At 45.3% G+C, this 20549-nt stretch overlaps 1 protein-coding gene across 3 annotated transcripts; it reads right to left on the minus strand.

The window, feature by feature from the left end:
* Positions 1 to 1855: 1855 nt before the first annotated feature.
* Positions 1856 to 18721, minus strand: HTATIP2 (HIV-1 Tat interactive protein 2). Of its 3 annotated transcripts, none has more exons than XM_075838110.1 (6): positions 18599 to 18721; positions 12183 to 12372; positions 10802 to 10909; positions 5342 to 5479; positions 4017 to 4078; positions 1856 to 3204 (listed from the first exon to the last, which is right to left on the minus strand). In XM_075838110.1, the coding sequence occupies exons 1-6, from the start codon at positions 18703 to 18705 to the stop codon at positions 2979 to 2981; spliced, it is 831 nt and encodes a 276-aa protein (XP_075694225.1). In that variant the 5' UTR covers positions 18706 to 18721; the 3' UTR covers positions 1856 to 2978. The 3 variants fall into 3 exon arrangements, with proteins under 3 accessions (XP_075694225.1, XP_075694228.1, XP_075694227.1); XM_075838113.1 differs by having other exon boundaries at positions 12183 to 12377; positions 18599 to 18686; XM_075838112.1 differs by lacking the exon at positions 18599 to 18721 and adding an exon at positions 16389 to 16472.
* Between the last annotated feature and the right edge of the window lie 1828 nt (positions 18722 to 20549).

The following is a 20549-nucleotide window of genomic DNA, read 5'->3' on the forward strand; positions in this document are numbered from 1 at the left end:
ATGTTTCCGTCGCCATTGACTGAAACGGAAGCCGTGCTGTCACTTTCACTTTCTGTTGCGGGATTCACCCGACGGAAACCAGGAACGGAAATGTACGGTGATGTGAACAGGCCCTTAAAGGGATCGTTCAGTTTAGAAAACACATTGTCATCCACCCATTAGTGAATTCTGGGTAATAGTGGGGGGTCCGCTGTTCAGGATCCTCATCTCTTGGGTAGAGTGCAGAGCGGTTACATAGATCATCTCTCTCTCTGGAGAACCTGTCCTGTCCTGTATTACACAGACAACTCATTGATATGAATGAACACTGTGTAATACTTAATTTCCCCTGTGGTGGCGCTGCAGAGCAAGTGACTTCCTTCACCGAGGAAGAGAAAGGAGTTGTTCCAGCGCTGTATGAAGTGGTTAAAATGGAAGCAGGTTTCCAAGTTTAATTGAATTCAAACAGACACCACAGCCAAGACTAAGGATGCAGGAGCATCCGAAACGCGTAGGCTTTTGAGGACATTACCGCCCGCTTACCCTCACATTGGACTATTCTTCTGGACTATTTTAATTGAATTCAATTAAACTTGGAAACCTGCTTCCATTTTAACCACTTCATACAGCGCTGGAACAACTCCTTTCTCTTCCTCTGTACCTCAACGTGTGCCGACACGAGATTCCGGGCGCTGCTGAGACACACATCCGTAGTGTCAGGTGAGCTGGAGGATTCCTCCCCCCTCTTCTTCTATTTTTGTGACTTCCTTCACCGTTTTAGCGGCCGTTTTTGGCGTATCCGTGTGCCCGTTTTGTTGGCCGAGTGGGTTCTGTGTGCACTCCGTGTTTCGGAGCGCCGAGCATGGTACTGTCCAGGGTGCTGAAAGAGCAGGGTTGTTTGGCGCTAGTCACTGTCCAGGGTGCTGAAAGAGTTAATGGACGGCACTGATCGGCGGTAACTCTTTCAGCACCCTGGACAGTGACTGGCGCAGAAGAATGACCGTACTCGGCGCTCACAAAATACAATTCTAATGAAATAAAAAAATCAGTTCATACTTACCCAGAACTCCCTGCGTTTTCCTCCTGTCCGGCATCCTGGGATTACATTTCATCCCATGTCACCGCTGCAGCCAATCACAGGCTGTAGTGGCGGTCACGCCGGACTGGAGGAAGAAGAGGGACTCGTCACCAAGAGAACGACCGTGGTACGTATGAACTGCTTTTTATCAGCAGCCTCTTTTCTCTATCCGTGCTGGATGGAGACAAGTGGCTGCCGATTAGTGTAATATTTCTGTTATGTTTTTCTGCCCGCCCGGCCGTTGCTAGGCAACGGCTCCGTCACACACGGACGGCACACGGATGCCTTCCATGTGCCCTTAGTTTTTTTGACGGCCCCATTGACTTGCATGGGCCTCACGGTCACGGAATCTCGGACCAAAGTAGGACATGCTCTACTTTTGTCAGAACGGAGAAACGGGACCGTCAAAAAAACTGAAGTGTGCACGGCCCCATTGAAATGAAGGGGTTCAGGGTGCCAGCCGTCAGAAAAACAGCTAAACCCTGAAGAAAAAGACTGAAGTGGGCATGAAGCTTTACTGGCAGGTTCCCCCAGAGATTAGAGGTGATCGCTGGGGGTCTCAGCAGGGGGACACTTTGTGATCAGATAATTGTTACGGGACCCCTCCAACAAGTAGTGATCGTCCAAAGTGGAGAGCCCCTTTTAAGCTGCTTTTATGGAGAATCGTCATTGAAGTTTTAATGCTGCAATTTTCCGCAACTACATAAAAACTTCTGATAAAAATGTTTAACCCCATTCAGCCTTAAATAGACAAATCCCTGCAGCCCCGGCACAGCAGTAACCAGAAGTCACAGGAAAAATGTTCTGATGGTTTTATTTTTAAAATCACGTAACTAAAGTTCTCTGGATATACTGTACGTCTGTAGCGCACGCACCGTTACATGCATGTCTTTGCACACATTATTTATAGGGGGTGTATGAGAGTAAAAAAAACATGGCTGCCTTATTCCAGAAACAGCGCCACTCTTGTCCGTTGGCTGTGTCTGGTATTGCAGCTCAGCCCCATTCACTCATATGCTGCAATACCAGACACAGCCTCTGCACAAAAGTGGCGCTATTTCAGGAATAAGGCAGCCATTTTTTTTTATTCCCATACACCCTTTAATGCCCTGCTCACACTTGCGTTGTCTTGCGTCCGGTTGGTCAAAATAGAGGAAAATTAATGCAATTCTATCCAGTAAAAAATAAAATAAAATGGAAACCGGACAGACCCATTATAAGAGGGGGAAAAAATGATCCATGACACCAGTGTGAGCAGAACATAAGCCTGGCCCTCTGCACAACACATTGCCATATAGGGGGAGGGGTGCATAGAGGGCATCCAGACATTACACAGATGCCACCTGATTTCAATTGGCGCCATGTATTGCTTCCCTGATGATCTGCCGGGCAGTTATCCCAGTGGATTATGAAGGGTCCACGCTAGTCGTCAGGGGGCCTGCTGGCAGATAACCAATGAAGCTCTAAATGGCGCCAATTAAAATCAATGGGCATCTGTGTGTTTCATTGCCGCCCTCTATGCCACCCCTCCTCCAAATGCCCGTACATATCTGTACATAGGGCATCATTTGTATTATTTAGGTCTCCACGGTGACACAATTTGTGGTAAAATCTCAGCAATACCGCGACTCACAGGCGACTTCAATGTTTCCTTATGGGAAGAAAAGTGGCAAGCGACCTTGAAAAAAAAATCGTGAAAAATCCAACATGGTTCCTTGCAACTTTTTTCCTCAACTTTGAAGTTGCCTGCAAGTCACGGTAATGCTGAGAATTTCATGCAAATTGGACGACCCCGTGTCACTTTGGCGCGCCAGCCTCAGGCTTCTTGTGTGATGCATTTAAATATCATAAAAGAAGATGTTTTACATCCAGCAGCACCGCCCCTCCCCCCACGTCACCCTGCTGTCTGCGCTCGCTCCCACTAGCTCTTCTTCTCTTCCTCTATTTTCCCCAGTGTGTGTATGGCTTTGTTTTCCAGCAGGTCCACCTTCTTGTCACTTTGCAGCACGGCGTTATTCAGCATGGCTTTCACCAGCGTCGTGATAGGTACGGAATAGGCGGTGGGGAAGAAGTACGAGACGGGAGCCAGCACCTTCCTCGCGATCCACTCTGATGGACGCGATTCTCGTCGGTCACACAAGAGAACTCTGAAAGTACAAAATTTTGCAAATACAGTCAATGTTTACTCTTTGTAAACTCTTTGCAGTCGGAAGGATCGCTGAGCTCGTCCTGAAAGCCGTAGGTCGCGCTATTGACGTCCTTTTGTATGACCGGTGTCATGTCACATGGTGCAGCAAAATCTAAGGCTACTATGTGACGTGTGCCATGTGATGCTTTGCAGCATTGAGAGCTCAAGACATTACAGCCCTCATTGAGTCGCCCCTGTCTGTAATAAGAGGGGGGGGGGAGTTGTGGACACCATTTTTATTTATAACACTATCGCTATTTGGAAACTTTTTAGTTCTGCTGAATTAGGACACACCTATGATCAGTGACCCAAAATTAGCTGCATTGTCTAAATGAGCCTGTTCAGTTTAGTTCTGCTCTGTCCACCATGCTTTACACTGCAGGTCTGCTTGTTTAGATTGACTGTAGTGTATAAGCACAAGCTCAGCAGGATGTCAGTACATGGTGAGATGATTTCAATTTAAAAAAAAAAGGGACAGAATGATTATAAACTACAAAAAATGAGAAAAAGAAGATTATCAGGAGACGGCAGCACATAGTGAGGGGAGGAGCCTCAATAAGGGGGAGGAGCCTGGAGATCTGTGTGTTTGGCTAGCTGTATAACATATTAATGCTGCTTTGTACATTTTACCGTAGAGTTATGATCAGCTGTAAATGGCGACGACGGTTATTATTACGATTTGTGATTAATTCCGAGCAGCAATTACTATAATCAGTCTGCACAATGGAGATAGCAAACAATGAGCTGTATATAACCGTATTCGCTACTTACGCAGGTCTGAAGATTGAAAACCGCTCAAATCCCACTTCTTCTACCTCCGCTTCAACTTCACCCTGTAATACAGAATAAATCATCGTCAGGGGTTTTCAGGACCCGCTGCCATTACGGAGGTTCAGAGTTTCTCATTACAGCCTATAGGAATTAATCCGTTCTGCAACTTGCTAATTTACTTTGCTTGGTGCCAGTGAATAGAAACATTCTTGATTACCTTCAGAAGCTAGACATAAGTCCTGGCCTAGTGCTACTCTCATCGCTGTTGTTTGTTACAATGTATCAGTATATGCACTGTAGGAGAATATATTGATTGATACATTGTAAGAAACCCTCAGCTGTGTGCACAGAACTAGGTTGGCCTCTGAAAGTAAACAATTGACGTTTCCATTCATTGATGGCAAGCAGAGGTCTAGAAAATGTTGAGTAATTAAAACAAAAATGTGTTGTCGATTTTTTTGCGCAGGTTCAGATATTTTACCAAAACCCCCATTCACGCATTGCAAATTTTAAAATCCGCTTTGCAAAATTTGTGAAAAAATTGTATTTGCTGAAAAACGTGCTACGTCTGAACCTAATCTAAATTAAACGTTTTAACATAAAAAAAGATTTTTCATGATAAAAAGGGAAGATTAGTCTAAAGTAACTACACGCTGCCGGCTGGTCGCACTAAAAATGCAACGGTGGCGCGACGTCAATGTTTTTCTCTGGGAAAGAAAGTCACTCATGTTCTTGCAACCATTGCAAACATCTGCTCATCCTGGATTTTGTGCGATGGTCACATGGTTGAGTGTGACTTTTTTTTCCCAGTGAATTCTGAGATTTTAAATCGGAACTCTGCGCCACTGTTGAACCTTCACCTAAATGCGGAAAGTTCCGTTTTTGATGGAATTTGTCTCTATCGCCCTCTGGTGACAATGATGCTGTATTACAACCAACCTATTATCACAAACATGAAAATAATGGCGCAGGGATTTATATGATCGATCGAGGGGGCGAGATTCCAATAATGGAGCCGTATTTGTTTCATAATTTAATACAGATTCATATTTACCCTCCATTGTCTTATACGAGGGATATATGGTTCCATAATAGAAAGTGTCAGTCGTTCACTCATCTCTAGTTACCACAGTTTACGACTACACTACAATAACATCATCTATGTACCCAATACCCTATAAGGTAATATACTATACACAGAATTACTAATATTTGGGTTCCCTGCTCATGGACCCCCCAGATGTTATCATCTGCCGTATCTCTGCGGTGTCAGGAGATAATTAAGGTGAAATACCCCTTTAAAACTCCATTATAACAGTACTGACCTTAACCCGCAGATACAAAAAGCTGCTCTTCTTGTCGGCACCTCTAGAAGATTCCAGATTAAAGTGTTGGCAGCCACCGGCTTTTGCCAGCTGCGCGGACTGAAGAACATAGTCGTGATCCACACGGATAAAACCAGCCTGGAAAACACAGCGCACAACATTACATTACGATCCAGCCTTTAGCACGGCCAAAAACTTTACAGCACAAAGTTTTCATTCTCTGTGTTTTAATATGGATCACGAATATAATTCCAGATCTACAGTGAACACTGACACACAACAGAGAAGTAGAATTTGGGAATAATTGCATTCAGGGTATGTGAAAAGCGAAGTGTCAACCGCTATAGGGACTGTATTGGCTGCCCCTAGCATCTGTTAGGCCACGTGCACATGGCTGTACTACAAATCCATGTTGTACGGACCTGAAATGTGGCGCCCATTGCCTGTACGCAATTTCAGATATATTTTTTCTAGGGGAGAATTCGATGCCATACGGACGTGGAGGGACTCAGTGTGCCGCCCTACAGGGTCCTTGCATATGGCAATGCCATGTGTGTGCGGCCCTTTAACCCTTAAAGGGACCAAATCAATAAAAAAAAATAGTTATATGTCCAATATTTTGCCCTTTAAATTCCCTCTGGGATAAAATATAAAGCATCAGGTTTTTAAGGAGTTAAGTGCTTTGACAATTATTAGACTTTATTGCATCACGGAATTAAAGGTACAATAACCAATTGTTAAACATTTAATGGCGTTTATTGTCGCTGTCGATATCGCGGTCCTTACGGTAGAACAGTGGGCACATTGTTTCCAGTAACACCCGTGCCGGGCGCATTATGTGGCTATAAAGCCTGATGATTATTTTATTACCTTTGAAATAGCGTCCGATTCTCACATCGTGTTACATTCCTATGCAGCTTTCTAGCGTCGTCCAATCGCCGGCGCTGCTACCCACGCTGCCTCCTGACAAATCCTTGGCCGCGCTCATGTGTCGTTTGATTAAAGCGAGCCTCTAATTTTCCTGCCTTTCGTTCTGCACTAAACGCCACTTAATAGAGTCCTGCCATCTTCAATTGTGCGCAGGAAATTAGAGTGACACAAATACCGGCAGCTTTCATTCCCCCTTCAATCTGATTAGTCAGTCATCTCATTTCAATACTACCCCCCCCTATCACAAGCTAGCGTCCCCCCCACCCCCATTCATTGTCTCGGACTTACAAGTGACACATTCTCCTTGAAGATCAGGCCAGTGAGTGCTTGGGAGCCCCTCTCGGCCTTAACCCATCATTCCACCTCAATGAACACCGCTTGACAAAATGCCCACACCTTTGTTTCTCTTGTTGCCTTGCAAAAGTTGATATATTGACGCCTGAGCTATCGGCGTCCCCTTAATCCGATACACTTTCCCAAATCCCATGAGACCCCAAGCGGACGGTGAGTAAGCCCCCTATTATCCTGTATTTAACCTATAATTACACCATGCAGAATTTCCATGGTAGAGAATGCAAAACAGGAGGAGGCCATACAGCCAAACATACCCATGACATCTGCATCCAGCGACAGAGCAGTGATTGGGGTGATGCAATTTAAACCTGATCATATATTTTCCCCGCAATGAAAACCTGATGAACATTCCCCCTTAAAATCCAAATTATTGCACAATATATTGGGTTCCAGCAGCTAAAAGCAGCCAATACAGTGCCCATAGGGGCCGCAACCCTGATGATACTGCTCTGCTATATCACTTTAGACCTGGCATTATATTCATGAACCAGGAGGACCTGGATGAACAGAGCGATTAGTCATTGCCAGATGGAAATGCACCTTCCTAGGATGTTATGAATTAGTTTTATATTGAATGATGTGCTGAACGATATTTCCAACAACCAGGGACGTCCTACCCTAGATGGGCTTTTATGCAATGAAAATGCTTCTGTAATAAAAAATGAAGCAACTTTCTAATATACTTTGTGTTTCATTTGCTCATTATTTTCAGCATCTCTCGCTTAATGGAAACATGCCATTTGCACTCTGCAGATAATGTGCTTATTACACAGCTGCATGGCTCGTTACAGTGTATCGGGATACAGTCCCTTGTAGCGGTGACTGAAAACCCGGCTCACTTGCAGCGGCCAGTGGCATAACGATTGTGCTATTGGCTACCGCATGCGGACATGGTATCAGCCGCCGCTACATGCAACCGTACCCTTAAAGATCTCTAGTAACGATATGTGCAGCTGTGTGAGCAGGATATGATCCGGACTGGTTGTCAGCCTCTGGATATGAAACGGCCCCAGTGTAAAATCTCCATCAAGGAAACTCCCACCCTCTATCGTTTTGCAATAATTTGTAGGATCTGGATACATTATAAAAGTTATAATACAACAGCTTCGTCTACAGTTATTACATCATTCTGTAATTATCATGATCAGTCGTCACACCCCTGACCTGCCCTTTATAATACTGTTGCTCCATCATGTGGCAGAGTGGCCCCTGCAGGAACCATGGCCCTTGTGTCACTGCCACCTCTCCCCTGTAGCGTCACCACTGGATCCGAGACTCAGGACTGTCCCATGGAACAAACTACTGAAGTTTGATTGATATAGTTGTAATAGTGTCACCCAGAGATGATACAAAGTGTCCATAAAACTGCTGAATGTGCCCAATGTTGCAGGACGTTGCGTCACATGACTTCATGTGCATGATATTCTGTGGCCGGACATCACACAGTACGAGTCTATATGTAGCTCCAGCTTCCGGTGAACGGACTTTGTATGTAACATATAGGAAGACACATGAGCCCATAACACAGAACAAAGATCATCAGTCATTTATTTTTATCTAGGATCAAATTCTAGCAGAAAGGTGAAGTGCAAACATCAAAGTCCATCATTCAGCAAAGACTTATGGACGTGTGATATTTATTATATTATGTGTCCATAACCCTCTGCCTGAGCTTAACTGAGGTCTGTGGAGAACACTGGGAAAAACGTGGCGTGCACCTATACGGTCTATTGTTGGAAAAATAGAGGTAAAGTGAAATAATGGCATAATACGGTCATAACATGCCAAAAAGTACCATACAGTGCCCACATAATACTGCCATACACTGATTACATAACAGTGCCCACATAATACCGCCATACACTGATCCCATAACAGTGCCCACATAATACTGGCATACACTGATCCCATTACAGTGCCCACATAATACAGCATACACTGATCACATAACAGTGCCCACAAAATACTGGCATACACTGATCCCATAACAGTGCCCACATAATACTGCCATACACTGATCACATAACAGTGCCCACATAATACTTCCATACACTGATCACATAACAGTGCCCACATAATACTGCCATACACTGATCACATAACAGTGCCCACATAATACTTCCATACACTGATAACATAAGTGCCCACATAATACTGCCATACAATGATCACATAACAGTGCCCACATAATACCGCCATACACTGATCACATAACAGTGCCCACATAATATCGCCATACACTGATCCCATAACAGTGCCCACATAATACCGGCATACACTGATCCCATAACAGTGCCCACATAATACTGCCATACACTGATCACCTCACAGTGCCCACATAATACTTCCATACACTGATCACATAACAGTGCCCACATAATACTGCCATACACTGATCACATAACAGTGCCCACATACTACTGCCATACACTGATCCCATAGCAGTGCCCACATACTACTGCCATACACTGATCCCATAGCAGTGCCCACATAATACTGCCATACACTGATCCCATAACAGTGCCCACATAATACTGCCATACAATGATCACATAACAGTGCCCACATACTACTGCCATACACTGATCCCATAGCAGTGCCCACATAATACTGCACAACGCTGATCCCAGAACAGTGCCCACATAATACTGCACAACGCTGATCCCATAGCAGTGCCCACATAATACTGCCATACACTGATCACATAACAGTGCCCACATAATACCGCCATACACTGATCACATAACAGTGCCCACATAATACTGCCATACACTGATCACATAACAGTGCCCACATAATACTGCCATACACTGATCACATAACAGTGCTCACATAATACCGCCATACACTGATCCCATAACATATTCTGATCAGACATTGTGAGGCCAGGATCACACACACAGGTTTTGATGCAGTTATTGGCTGTTTCTTTTCTCGCTAAAGTCAGAAGTGGATTCAAATGGAAGGAAAGGTATAAAGAAAAGACTGATGCATCTCCTTCTTTTGTGTCCACTTCTGTGTTTGGCTAAAGAAACTAAAGCAAAAACTGCACCAAAACTGCATGTGTGATCCTGGTCTAAACCTTTTCGGTAAGCGCTGGACCCTTTGGCTGGCACCTTCAGCGAGTAGAAATATTAGGTATTAAAGAGGCTCTGTCACCACATTATAAGTGCCCTATCTCCTATATAAGGAGATGGGCGCTATAATGTACGTGACAGTAATGCTTTTTATTTTTACCACTTTATTAGCGATTTTAGATTTATGCTAATGAGTGGGCGTATTTTTACTTTAGACCAAGTGGGCGTTGTACAGGGGAGTGTATGGCGCTGACCAATCAGCATCAGGCACTCCTCTCCATCCATTTACTCAGCGCATAGGGATCCTGCTAGATCCTTATGTGCTGTCTTATACTTACACATTAACAATACTGAAGTGTTTAGACAGTGAATAGACATTCCACGGGATGTCTATTCACAATCTCTGCACTTCGTTACGCTTTCTGTGGTAGTTACAGCAGAGGAAGTGTAATCTCGCTGTAACCTGTCATTTACCGAGTAATCTCGCGAGATTGCGCGTCTTTTGCTGTAACTACCACAGACAGAGTAACGAAGTGCAGGGATTGTGAATAGACATCCCGTCCTGGCTGGAAGGAATGTCTATTCACTGTCTAAACACTTCAGTATTGTTAATGTGTTAGTATAAGACAGCACATAAGGATCTAGCAGGATCCCTATGCGCTGAGTAAATGAATGGATTGGAGTGCATGATGCTGATTGGTCACTGATTGGTCAGCGTCATACACTCCCCTGTACAACGCCCACTTGGGCATTAAGCAACTCATTAGCATAAATCTAAAATCGCTAATAAAGTGGTAAAAATAGATTGTTTTTTAAATAAAAAGCATTACTGTCCCCTACATTACAGCGCCCATCTCCTTATATAGGAGACAGGGCACTTATAATGTGGTGACAGAGCCTCTTTAACCCCCAAGTCATTTTTAAGGTATAGTCAATGTATTCAGGTGTGACAGTGATCCCTAAAAAAATTGCTTGCTGCAGCTTATCTGTCCCTGAAATGGTTTCTAGACCCCCACCCAGGTCACATTTGTGGTTGTACCACTGCTCATTAACATGCACATTCAGTGATCGTCCTGGATTACGGAGGCGCTATACTCACCTCCCCAGATTTTGCTTTTGTGGTTCCAAGACAGCAGAATCCCACATCATGTCCTTGAAAGGCGGACGGAAACTCATCCAACTTCTCAAAATCAACCAGCTCCTGGTTCTGGACAGATAGATGAGATAGAGGTGAGGGGGGGTGCAACAGTCTGCAGAGCCACAGCGAGCGACACATGTGTGTGTATATATATATATACTGACCATAGACAAAACCATAAATCTAATGATTCTACCAGAACAATCCTAGAAGTTATTCTGGATTTCCCTGACTTGTTGCTGATTTATCAGTCTGAACTTAAAAATTATTCTGATCGTTGCCAATATTTTTCAGTGACTGCCCCTTTAAAAACTAATATTGTGATGGGATGGTTGTGTCAAATTGGGGAAAATCTCTTCCTTTATAGTCAACTTAAGAAAGGCTGCAAAAAAAGCATCACAAAATGTAATCACATGAGTAGACTGCTGCCCAATGGATTAGCACTCTTCTCCTGAAATAATCTGTGCTGCTGGAGAGCCTGCTTCTTCCACTATGCAACTCCCAGCATCTGACTTCCCACAAGATCACCACAATTGTCTGCTGACATACTCTGTGCTGCGGGAGACCCTGCTCGTTCTACTATGTAACTCTCAGTTTGTGACCTTAAAAAAACAAATCAGCACACTTCTCTCCTGAAATACTCTGTGCTGATGGGAAACCCTGCTCCTTCCAATATGTAACTCTCACTCTATAACCTTCATTCCCCACATCTCATCAGGACACTGCCCCTGTCCTCACTAACATCATATGAGTGAACTGGTCACTACCCACCACATGATCAGCACACTACTCTCCTGAAATACACTGTGCTGCTGGGGACCCTGCTCCTTCCAATATGTAACTCTCAGTCTATGACCTCCCACTTGTCCCCATTTCCCTCCTCACATCATTACTCTATCACATGCCTCCCACAAGGTCAACACACTCATCTCCTGCAATACTCTGTGCTGCTGAGTACCCTGCTCCTTCCAATATGTAACTCTCAGTCTATGACCTCCCACTTGTCCCCATTTCCCTCCTCACATCATTACTCTATCACATGCCTCCCACAAGGTCAACACACTCATCTCCTGCAATACTCTGTGCTGCTGAGTACCCTGCTCCTTCCAATATGTAACTCTTAGTTTGTGACCTCCCCCCATCATGACCCCATCAAATGCAGCCCTGTCCTCGCTAACATCATCACGAGTGGACCGGTCACTGCCTCCCGCAAGGTCAGCACACTCATCTCCTGCTGCTCTCATGATCTGATTGGCTACAATGTGTCCTATCCCCGCCCACTAATATGAATTGTTACATAATGTAATGTATAAAGTAACACAATATATAATAAAATCCCCACCACATCTTTATAAGCCTCATCTTCGAAGCTTAACTTCCGGCGCCCGATGACGGTGACTTTCCCGAAGAGCTGACTCTGCACGATCTCCTTCAGAAGTTCTTTCCCCGTTTCTCCGGACGCCCCGAGGATGAAGCAGGATTTGTTCAGGTGTCTGTAATCTTCTCGCAGCGTCTTGAGATCTTTAGCCATCCTGAGCTCAGGAAGGAAATGATAAACCATTAGGATCCTTCTAAATAAACGGAGGACCCACAGGGAATATTGGGCTCAGAATGTTCCGCTGCTATAGTAACAAACCACAGACTAATGGATAAACACTCAGAAGGAAAAGAGACAAGACGCGTGCCCTCCCCCCGTTATACAAGACGCAGCCTCCCCATTATACAACACACGTGCCCCCCCCCCCCTATTATACAAGACATTGCTGCTGCAAACAAACAAGAAGATGCAGCAGCACTGTGCGGGCGCCAAGACATACGCAATCACTGAATATGTGGTTTATATTACATTGCGTTACTGCTGTATCTACTATACTAATAAGGATACGGTCCCATGTAGCGCCGTCCGCATGTGGCTGAAACCACGCACACTTTCAGTGACCGCACGATTTTGTTGGATATTACCAACAAAATCGTGCGCCCATTCGCCACCACTTTTGGGTATGGTTTAATTCACATGTGGACACTACGTGGGACCGCAACCGCATTCATATGCGTTTTTACAGCGACTTGAGCCATTTACCATGCAGTTGCATTTTTAAATGAAATCGCATTGTAAAACGCATGCGGTTTTAATGCCCCTCAACCGCAACTTCTGACTCGACCCTTAAAGGGAAGATGTCATGAATTTTTTTTATCATACTGCTTTTAATATGATATTAACATAAATTTTATTTGTGTTCTACTTTTTACTGTGTTCTTACTTTTACTTCTCTACGGGGGCTGCCATTTTTTTTAATCTCTGTATGTGTTGATTAACGACACATACAGAGATGCTATACGGCACATACATCCCCATAGAGAATGCGAACGGGAGCCGTTCCATTCTCAGAAACGTGCGCCGTCTGTGTGGGAACGGCGCATGCGCCGCTCCCACACAGACCCAAACGAAGCTCGCTAGAGCGAAATCCGGCGCCATTTTCATGTGGACCGGAAGACGCTGCCGGACAGTCAGATGACGACTTCCGGCCATATGTTCAGGCGCAAGGAATAGGAGCGTAGACCAGCGGAGGCGGCAGGTAATTTATGTCTGTGATGTGTGTATTATGTTCGTGTATGTGATGTGTGTATTATGTTCGTGTATGTGATGTGTGTATTATGTTCGTGTATGTTCGTGTGATACTGTCTGCTGAGCCCTGTATCTAATCCTCCTACACTGTGCAGTTGTTCAGAAAATGGCGGCACACAGTGTAGGAGGTTTGAAGATTCAAACTCTTCCTTCTCCTGGCACTAGCTAGAAGAAGGGAGGGGGGATTGTGTGAGAACACTAGAGAGAATGTCCACCCCAAATTTGCAGCATAAAGCAATGAGGTTGCTTTACCATATGCCAATGCTGCAATTTTGGGAACTGCTCCCTCTAGTGCCCAGCACATGGAAATGTTATAAATTAGAATCTAATTTATAATATTTCCTGACTTGTGGAAAAATTAAAACAATGTGTAATCACTTAAATACTAATTGTTTAACCGTATACCATCTGTATTTACTGAAGCATTGCTAGGCAACATGCTGATGACATCATTTGCATCCTCCCTCTTTTTTTTATGGATCCGTATATACGGATGGAATACGGATCGTATTTATGGACAGTATTTCGGGATAGATGAAAATATGGTCGTGAGCATGAGGCCTTGGCTTCATGCACGCGACCGTGCCCGTAATTACGGGCGCGGCCGGCAACAGTCGGCCGTTTTTGCGGGTTGTGCTCCCATAATAAAGTATAGGAGCACGGTCCGTAAAATAAAAAAATAGGACATGTCCTATTTTTATCGTCAGGTTTCGACGGCACGGACACCCTCCCATAGACATACGGGAATGTTTCCGTCAGCCATAGAAATGAATGGGCCTGTAATTATGGGCGATTTTACATGGGGCTTTAGGAGGTGTTGAAGAACTTTGTTTTTTTACAAGACACTGCAGCCGTCATAAGATTCTGGGGGTTATCAGAAACCTCTAATACAAGATACGCTCAGGGCTGGGAGTTCTTCCTGGGAAAGTAGTTACTGCCGTTCACAAGTATTACGGAGGTTTACAATGGATCCCACCAGCTGATTACAGGGGTGTCTCGTCGCTGGTCTGGGGTGTGCAATAAACAGATGGAACTGAACACCTTTCACGCACCACTCTAGTTTACATATTCTACCATTTTTGTGTATACAGCTACTATGCAGACCTATGTGTCTCCATGGATACAGACTACAAACAGTCCATGTTAGTAGTCTGACCCAGCAGTTATGTGTTGCGCCCTTCCATCTGCGCCTACTTCTTGATAACCTACACACAGGAAGGGGACGAAGGGGACATCCACATGTAGCGGAAGAGAAATTGTCATGCCGCAGATTAAAAATCCGCACCGCAGGGGCCAATTTCCGCACGTCTTTTCCGTGTGTTTATTTCTGGATTCAATTTGTTCACATCTCATCTACTTTGCTGCTACTGTAATACACTGCGGAAAATCCGGACGCAAATTCCGCAGTGTTTACGCTACTTATGGCCGTACCCGAAAAGAGGAGTTACACGATTGTAGGATCAGACTACACAGGTTTGTTTGTAGTCTGTAACCATGGAGACACATAGGTCTGCATAAGAACTGTATATACAATACGGTAGGTTTTTAATCAAGACAAGTTCCTTCGCCTTTTTTTTGTATGTGCATTGGAGCAATAATAAAAATGTTTCCAAAAGTATACAAACCCTTTAAGAAATGTTCATGTTCAGATCGAGACATGTATGAAATAAAACTTTAAGATTGTAAAAGCTGCGACCGCTCGCGACGAGTGTCTGTACGCTACCTACGTCCCTATCACTAGACGGCGTGTGCGGCAGGACGGGACGAGTTTCCTCAGGTCACGGCTCGTCCTGGAGCTTTTCCTTGGAAACTTCTTGATGTGTTTACAAGGAGGAAACTGTTCAGCGTCAATCCTGTTTATTTCATGTCTGGAATTAGACGGCGACCAAAGTGGAGACGCCGTCAAATACAACGTATTTCTTCAACTATGATATTGTATAGGAAAAAAGATTATACAGCGGCTCAGTACGTCTGTAATGGAATCTGCTCTCCATTCACAGCAGCCAATCTAAACAAGCAGAGCAGCAGTGTAAAGCAAGGGGGAGAAAAGGAGCAGTAGCATGAGCCGCTGATGAGACAGGGAGTGGATTTCACTGAACATAATAAACTGGAGGTGAACCACCTACAATTCCCTGCTGTATGCAGCCTCAAACAACACATCCTGTCCCTTTAAGTGGAGTCATCCCAGGAAAACACTGAGAACAACAATTCTGTATGTAATCTAATCTATTGCTCGGTTTATTCACAGCACACCCACTCACTACTCAAATAACTACTTAGATACAACCACACCCACCATCCACAATCGCCACCATACATGGACCGCTCCTAAGCAAAGCAACGAAAGGCTTTATACGGAATATCCCACCAGACCTCACCGGACATAAAACCTCCAGCATTCACCCACCAAGCTGCACAAACACGTGAGACCTACTGGTGATCCTCCATCTGTACAGCATGGAATGGGGCAATGCCCACTGGGGCCTGCGAGCAGCAGTTTGTGCAGCACCATGTGTGAATGTAAAAATATTAAAGGCTTCATACACAGCGGCTAATCATATTTTTATTGTTCCAATGCTGACATATAAAATGAAGCAACTTAAATAATCTTGATTAGAAATTTCCGTTTTGTGTATACAGCTCCTATGCAGATCTGTGTTTACATGATTACAGACTACAAACTAGTCTGATTCTGCAGTCATGTGTTACTTGTTGATAACCTACAGACAGCAGTAGAGGATATAGTGATGGGGGCTGCAATGAGACTATACAGGCTGCCATGAACTGTGCCTGTATTCTGCTCCTCGGCAGCCACAGAGCAGCGCGGTGATTACCAGATAGTCCCGGCTTGTAAACTAAACTTTTTCAGTTTTCACAAAAAATTAGGGAATTGCTAGATGTGTAATTTTCTTCACAACTGACCTCAGGGAACTTCTGACCGCAGCCAGCATGACTCTGCAAATCCAGTCCTGCGAGAGGGGGAAGGAGCCGGCGTGTGCACACTTGTGTAATGTGACAATGTTGTGGTGTAACCTCCCAATACGGATGTATCAACAGGGGTGGTCCTACCTGTCCGCTGCAGAAAGAGAAATAGCACCCCCACCCCCCCCCCCCCATTACTAAACTGGACATGGGAAAGTGGAATGGAAACGGGGGCAGATTTTTCAACGAAAATGCTTTAGCGTGCGTTATAAAAATGACGCAGATGACATGGGCGCCACTTTTAATCTTGTTTAGTGTCATACGCCATATTTCAAGATAGATACAAAGGAACGTGGCGAAACAACCTGCAATGTTGGCGTCAAGTGAGTTGTCCGGTTTGCCGTGAGTTGCACCAAGTGTATTCTGCAGAATGCGCCATTTTTATTTGGCACAGTTTTGCCAGCCTCAGTGCCGGGCTCATAACCGCACAATAGTCCTTGACCGTGCGAGGCCAAGCTCATAAACTGCCCAAATTCTGCCCCTGCAGTTCACTCCTGGCACCTCTATACCCATAGACATACACTTCGGACATATCTAAAGCCCATTTGCCAGCATACCATTCAGCTACGACAGCGGTCAGCAACCTTCGGCACTCCAGCTGTTGTGAAACTACAACTCCCAGCATGCCCTGACAGCCAAAGACTTTATGATTACATCCAAAGGCTGGCAGGGAATGCTGGAAATTGTAGTCTTACAACAGCTGGAATGGTGAAGGTTCCTGACCCCTGATCTGTGAGGTCATGGACGGGTTGGAAGCTATGATGCTCAAAGGGTTAATGCCTCCTGGATTATAGCATGGGCAAAAAGGGCGCTATATGTGTTCACTGTATGGCACTATATGGCAGTATTATATGCCTGACTATTTAGGACTCCTGGCCATACTACGCCTGTATTAAAGCCTATTCGCTCTGCGTTTGCTGTATCCGCTGAACGTATACATTGCTATGGCAGGGAAAGGATAGCCGCGTATGCGTTCAGCGAATACACAGACTTCCATTGTCTAAACGTTTGCCAAAAGTCCAAATGTCGTGTCATTTCTTTTAGAATCCGGAAGGTTTTACTGTACGGGACGCTCCGTTCTCCTTTTCCATATGGAGATGAATGGAACAGATCTAGAGTCGTAAAAATTTCTGCAACAAAATCTGCCGCGTGTGAACACACCCTAGAAGTTTGTATATGCCAACAGGTGAATACGGAGTCAGGAAGGAAATGGTTAATGCGTAGCCAGGGGCGCACACAGATAGATGAAGGCCCCCCGTGCAAGAGCAGTATATGGGCCCCTGCTCGCCAATATCTTAATATAAATCACCCCCTTATGTCTCTCTAACAATCCACCAGTAAGTGTGAGCTCTAAAATCATCTACGTGCAATCCAATAGATAGAAGAGGACTGCCTCAAGGTGACTGTGGCCCCCTTACGTACGGGACCCCTAAACGCAGCACTTAGAAAGTCTTGTCGCAATGTGTGTCGGCACTGAGAGGGTTAATATTAGGGTCACGGTTTAATGTGTACAGGCAGTGAGAGGGTTAATATTCATGGTATAGAGAGAGTTAACCTCTAGTTTCAAACCAAGGACATGCAGGTGCCACGGAGGCAGCCGATGAAACTGGCAGAGGGCCCCGGATACGACCCCCCCAGAGCACCAGGACGGGGCCCCGTTTGCTCCTCTGTTTCTTATCTATGCAGTTTGGTTCTAATAAGATTAATATCAGCCGCCCTGTCCATGCTGTATGGGAAGACCAAGACTGCAGGATGTCCTAGGGGTTAATACTTTATTTCCAGCGTATAATGCTGAGAGTTCATGTCTAGAGAGGGATCATATCTAACAGTATGGTGCGGAGTCAGATGAGAGGGTTAATATGTGTGGTGCTGAGAGGGTTAAAGGTGTGTGGTGCTGAGAGGGTTAAAGGTGTGTGCATGGTGCTGAGTGTTAAAAAGTGTGTGGTGCTGAGGGGGTTAATATGTGTGGTGCTGAGGGTGTTCATATATGTGTGTGGTGCTGAGAGGGTTAATGTGTGTGTGGTGCAGAGGGGGTTAATGTGTGTGTCTGGTGCTGAGGGGGGTTAATATGTGTGTGGTGCTGAGGGGGTTCATATGTGTGTGTGTTGCTGAGAGGGTTAATATGTGTCTGGTGCTGAGAGGGTTAATACCTTGGCAGCTCCGCGGGCTCAGAGTGCTCCTGGTGCAGTGTAATGGCAACTAGGAGAATGATGACGGAGCCCCCGATCCAGCAGCCCGCGCCCCACACACCCGGCATAGAGACACCCGCCAGTTCCTGCAACACGGCGCATGCGCAGCACTCAGAGGTTACGTTCTAACCGGCGTCAGATACAATGTATCACCTGCCGCCTGAGGAGATGACACGACGTGAGTGCGGAGCCGCTGCTTATATATTATTACAGATTCACCGCTGTACCGGATGTGGGATCCCGGGTTTGGCCTCAGTTTATCCGTCACAATATCTGCAGCTTCACGCTGATGCGGATTTAAATGCATTTGGCGGCGGATTCGATGCGGCCGAATCCGTCACGTGGAAATACACCACAAAAACTACAAGTGCAGGAACAACCGCCAGTGACGTGTGTACAAGAAAAGTGCCTGTCACCGGGATGGACCGTGTTCACACTCGTTTTTTCTGTCAGCCAGAAAAACTCTGTCTCAAAATTCCTTCAGGATTTTTGAGGCAGATTTTTAAATGCCAGCGTATTTTGAGGTGCTTTTTTTTAATGACTGAAATGCAAAAACCACAGGTGACCTTTTTGTGAAAAAACGAACGAAAAAAACGCTTCTTCACACAGAATTTTTTGCAGGAGGAAAATTTTGCCTCAAAATGCCGTTTGGGATTTTGAGGCAGATTTTGTCCTTCCTGCACGGCGTTTGCCCCTTTTATCGCTGTGTTTTTCGCTCGCGCCCATTGAGTGCTACGGGCAAAAGACTCAGTGAAATACGGTCTCTCTGCCTCCCATTGATGTCAATGGGAGGGCAGAGGCGTAAACGCGCAAAGATAGGGAATGTCCCTTTCTCTGCCTGCACGCCGATTTTTGCGGCGTTTTTCACCCGCGGCCATTGAGCGCTGCGGGCATAAAACGCAGCGAAATACTCTTTTTCTCTGCCTCCCTTTGATATCAATGGGAGGTAAGAGGCGTAAAGGCGCGAAGATAGGGCATGTCCCTTCTCTCTCCCTGAGCCGGTTTTACCGCTCGCGGGAGAAAACAGCCCCCGCCTCCCTGAAATCAATGGGAGGCATTATCGGCCATTTTTTGGCGAGTTTTGCAGAGCGGTTTCCACGCCAAAAAGCTCAGTGTGAACTCACCCTAAGGGCCCATTCACACAGATTTTTTTTTCTCGGAAACCGCGCCGCAAGTCGTGCCAAAAAACGTGCCTGTCACTTCTTGAGACTTAATTGGAGCCGTTTTCCATTTACTCCATGGAAAAACAGCTCCAATTACGTCCGTAATGGACGCAGCGAAAACCGCCTGCACTTGCCATTTCTCCTGAAAACAGCTCCGTAATTTCAGCCGTAACGGAGGCTGCCGTGTGAACATACCCTTACTGAACCCGTCAGACCTGTGGATCTAACAGATTCAGGTCTCAGTGCTGGATACAGCTGCTCTGTCTGTATACAGGATATATTGTATTCTGTATCTGAAAAAGTAAAAATAATTACAAAGTTGCACAAAACTCTATAATACGTTGTTTTAGTATTGCAAAAAAAATAAATAATAAAGTCTTCAATGGTTAAGATATGGATGATATATTAGTAGAATAGTCCATCTGTCCAGGGGTCCGACCGCTGTGACCCCCGCCAATCCGTAGAACAAAGTGGTGGCGGTGTTCGGAAGCTGTTCTGCCTATTTCCTCCGCTCGGTTTGTTTTGGTGGCCGCGTTACGGTCAATGGCCGACCATGCAACATCTGGGTGGAGCCGACAAGAGAGGAAGGGGGGCTCAGCACTTTCCTGGGACCGATGCCACATAGTTCTAGCAATAGTCAGGGGGTCACCGAGGTCAAAATGTGGGTGAAAATGTGGCAGCACATTGATCTATATGGCACTGATGCGATTGCGTCGCCAGATTGATGCATGAGTGCCGTAGTATTTGGG

The sequence above is a fragment of the Rhinoderma darwinii genome, chromosome 9, assembly GCF_050947455.1.
Source record: "Rhinoderma darwinii isolate aRhiDar2 chromosome 9, aRhiDar2.hap1, whole genome shotgun sequence".
Classification (NCBI taxonomy): Eukaryota; Metazoa; Chordata; class Amphibia; order Anura; family Rhinodermatidae; genus Rhinoderma; species Rhinoderma darwinii.

Coding starts and splice junctions, on each gene's coding strand:
- HTATIP2 (XM_075838110.1), bottom strand. CDS start 18,705: ATGCCGGGTGTGTGGGGCGCGGGCTGCTGGATCGGGGGCTCCGTCATC. Junction 12,373..18,598: donor GAGCCCGCGGAGCTGCCAAG/GTATTAACCCTC, acceptor TCCTGAGCTCAG/GATGGCTAAAGATCTCAAGA. Junction 4,079..5,341: donor TTTTGTATCTGCGGGTTAAG/GTCAGTACTGTT, acceptor TCTGTATTACAG/GGTGAAGTTGAAGCGGAGGT.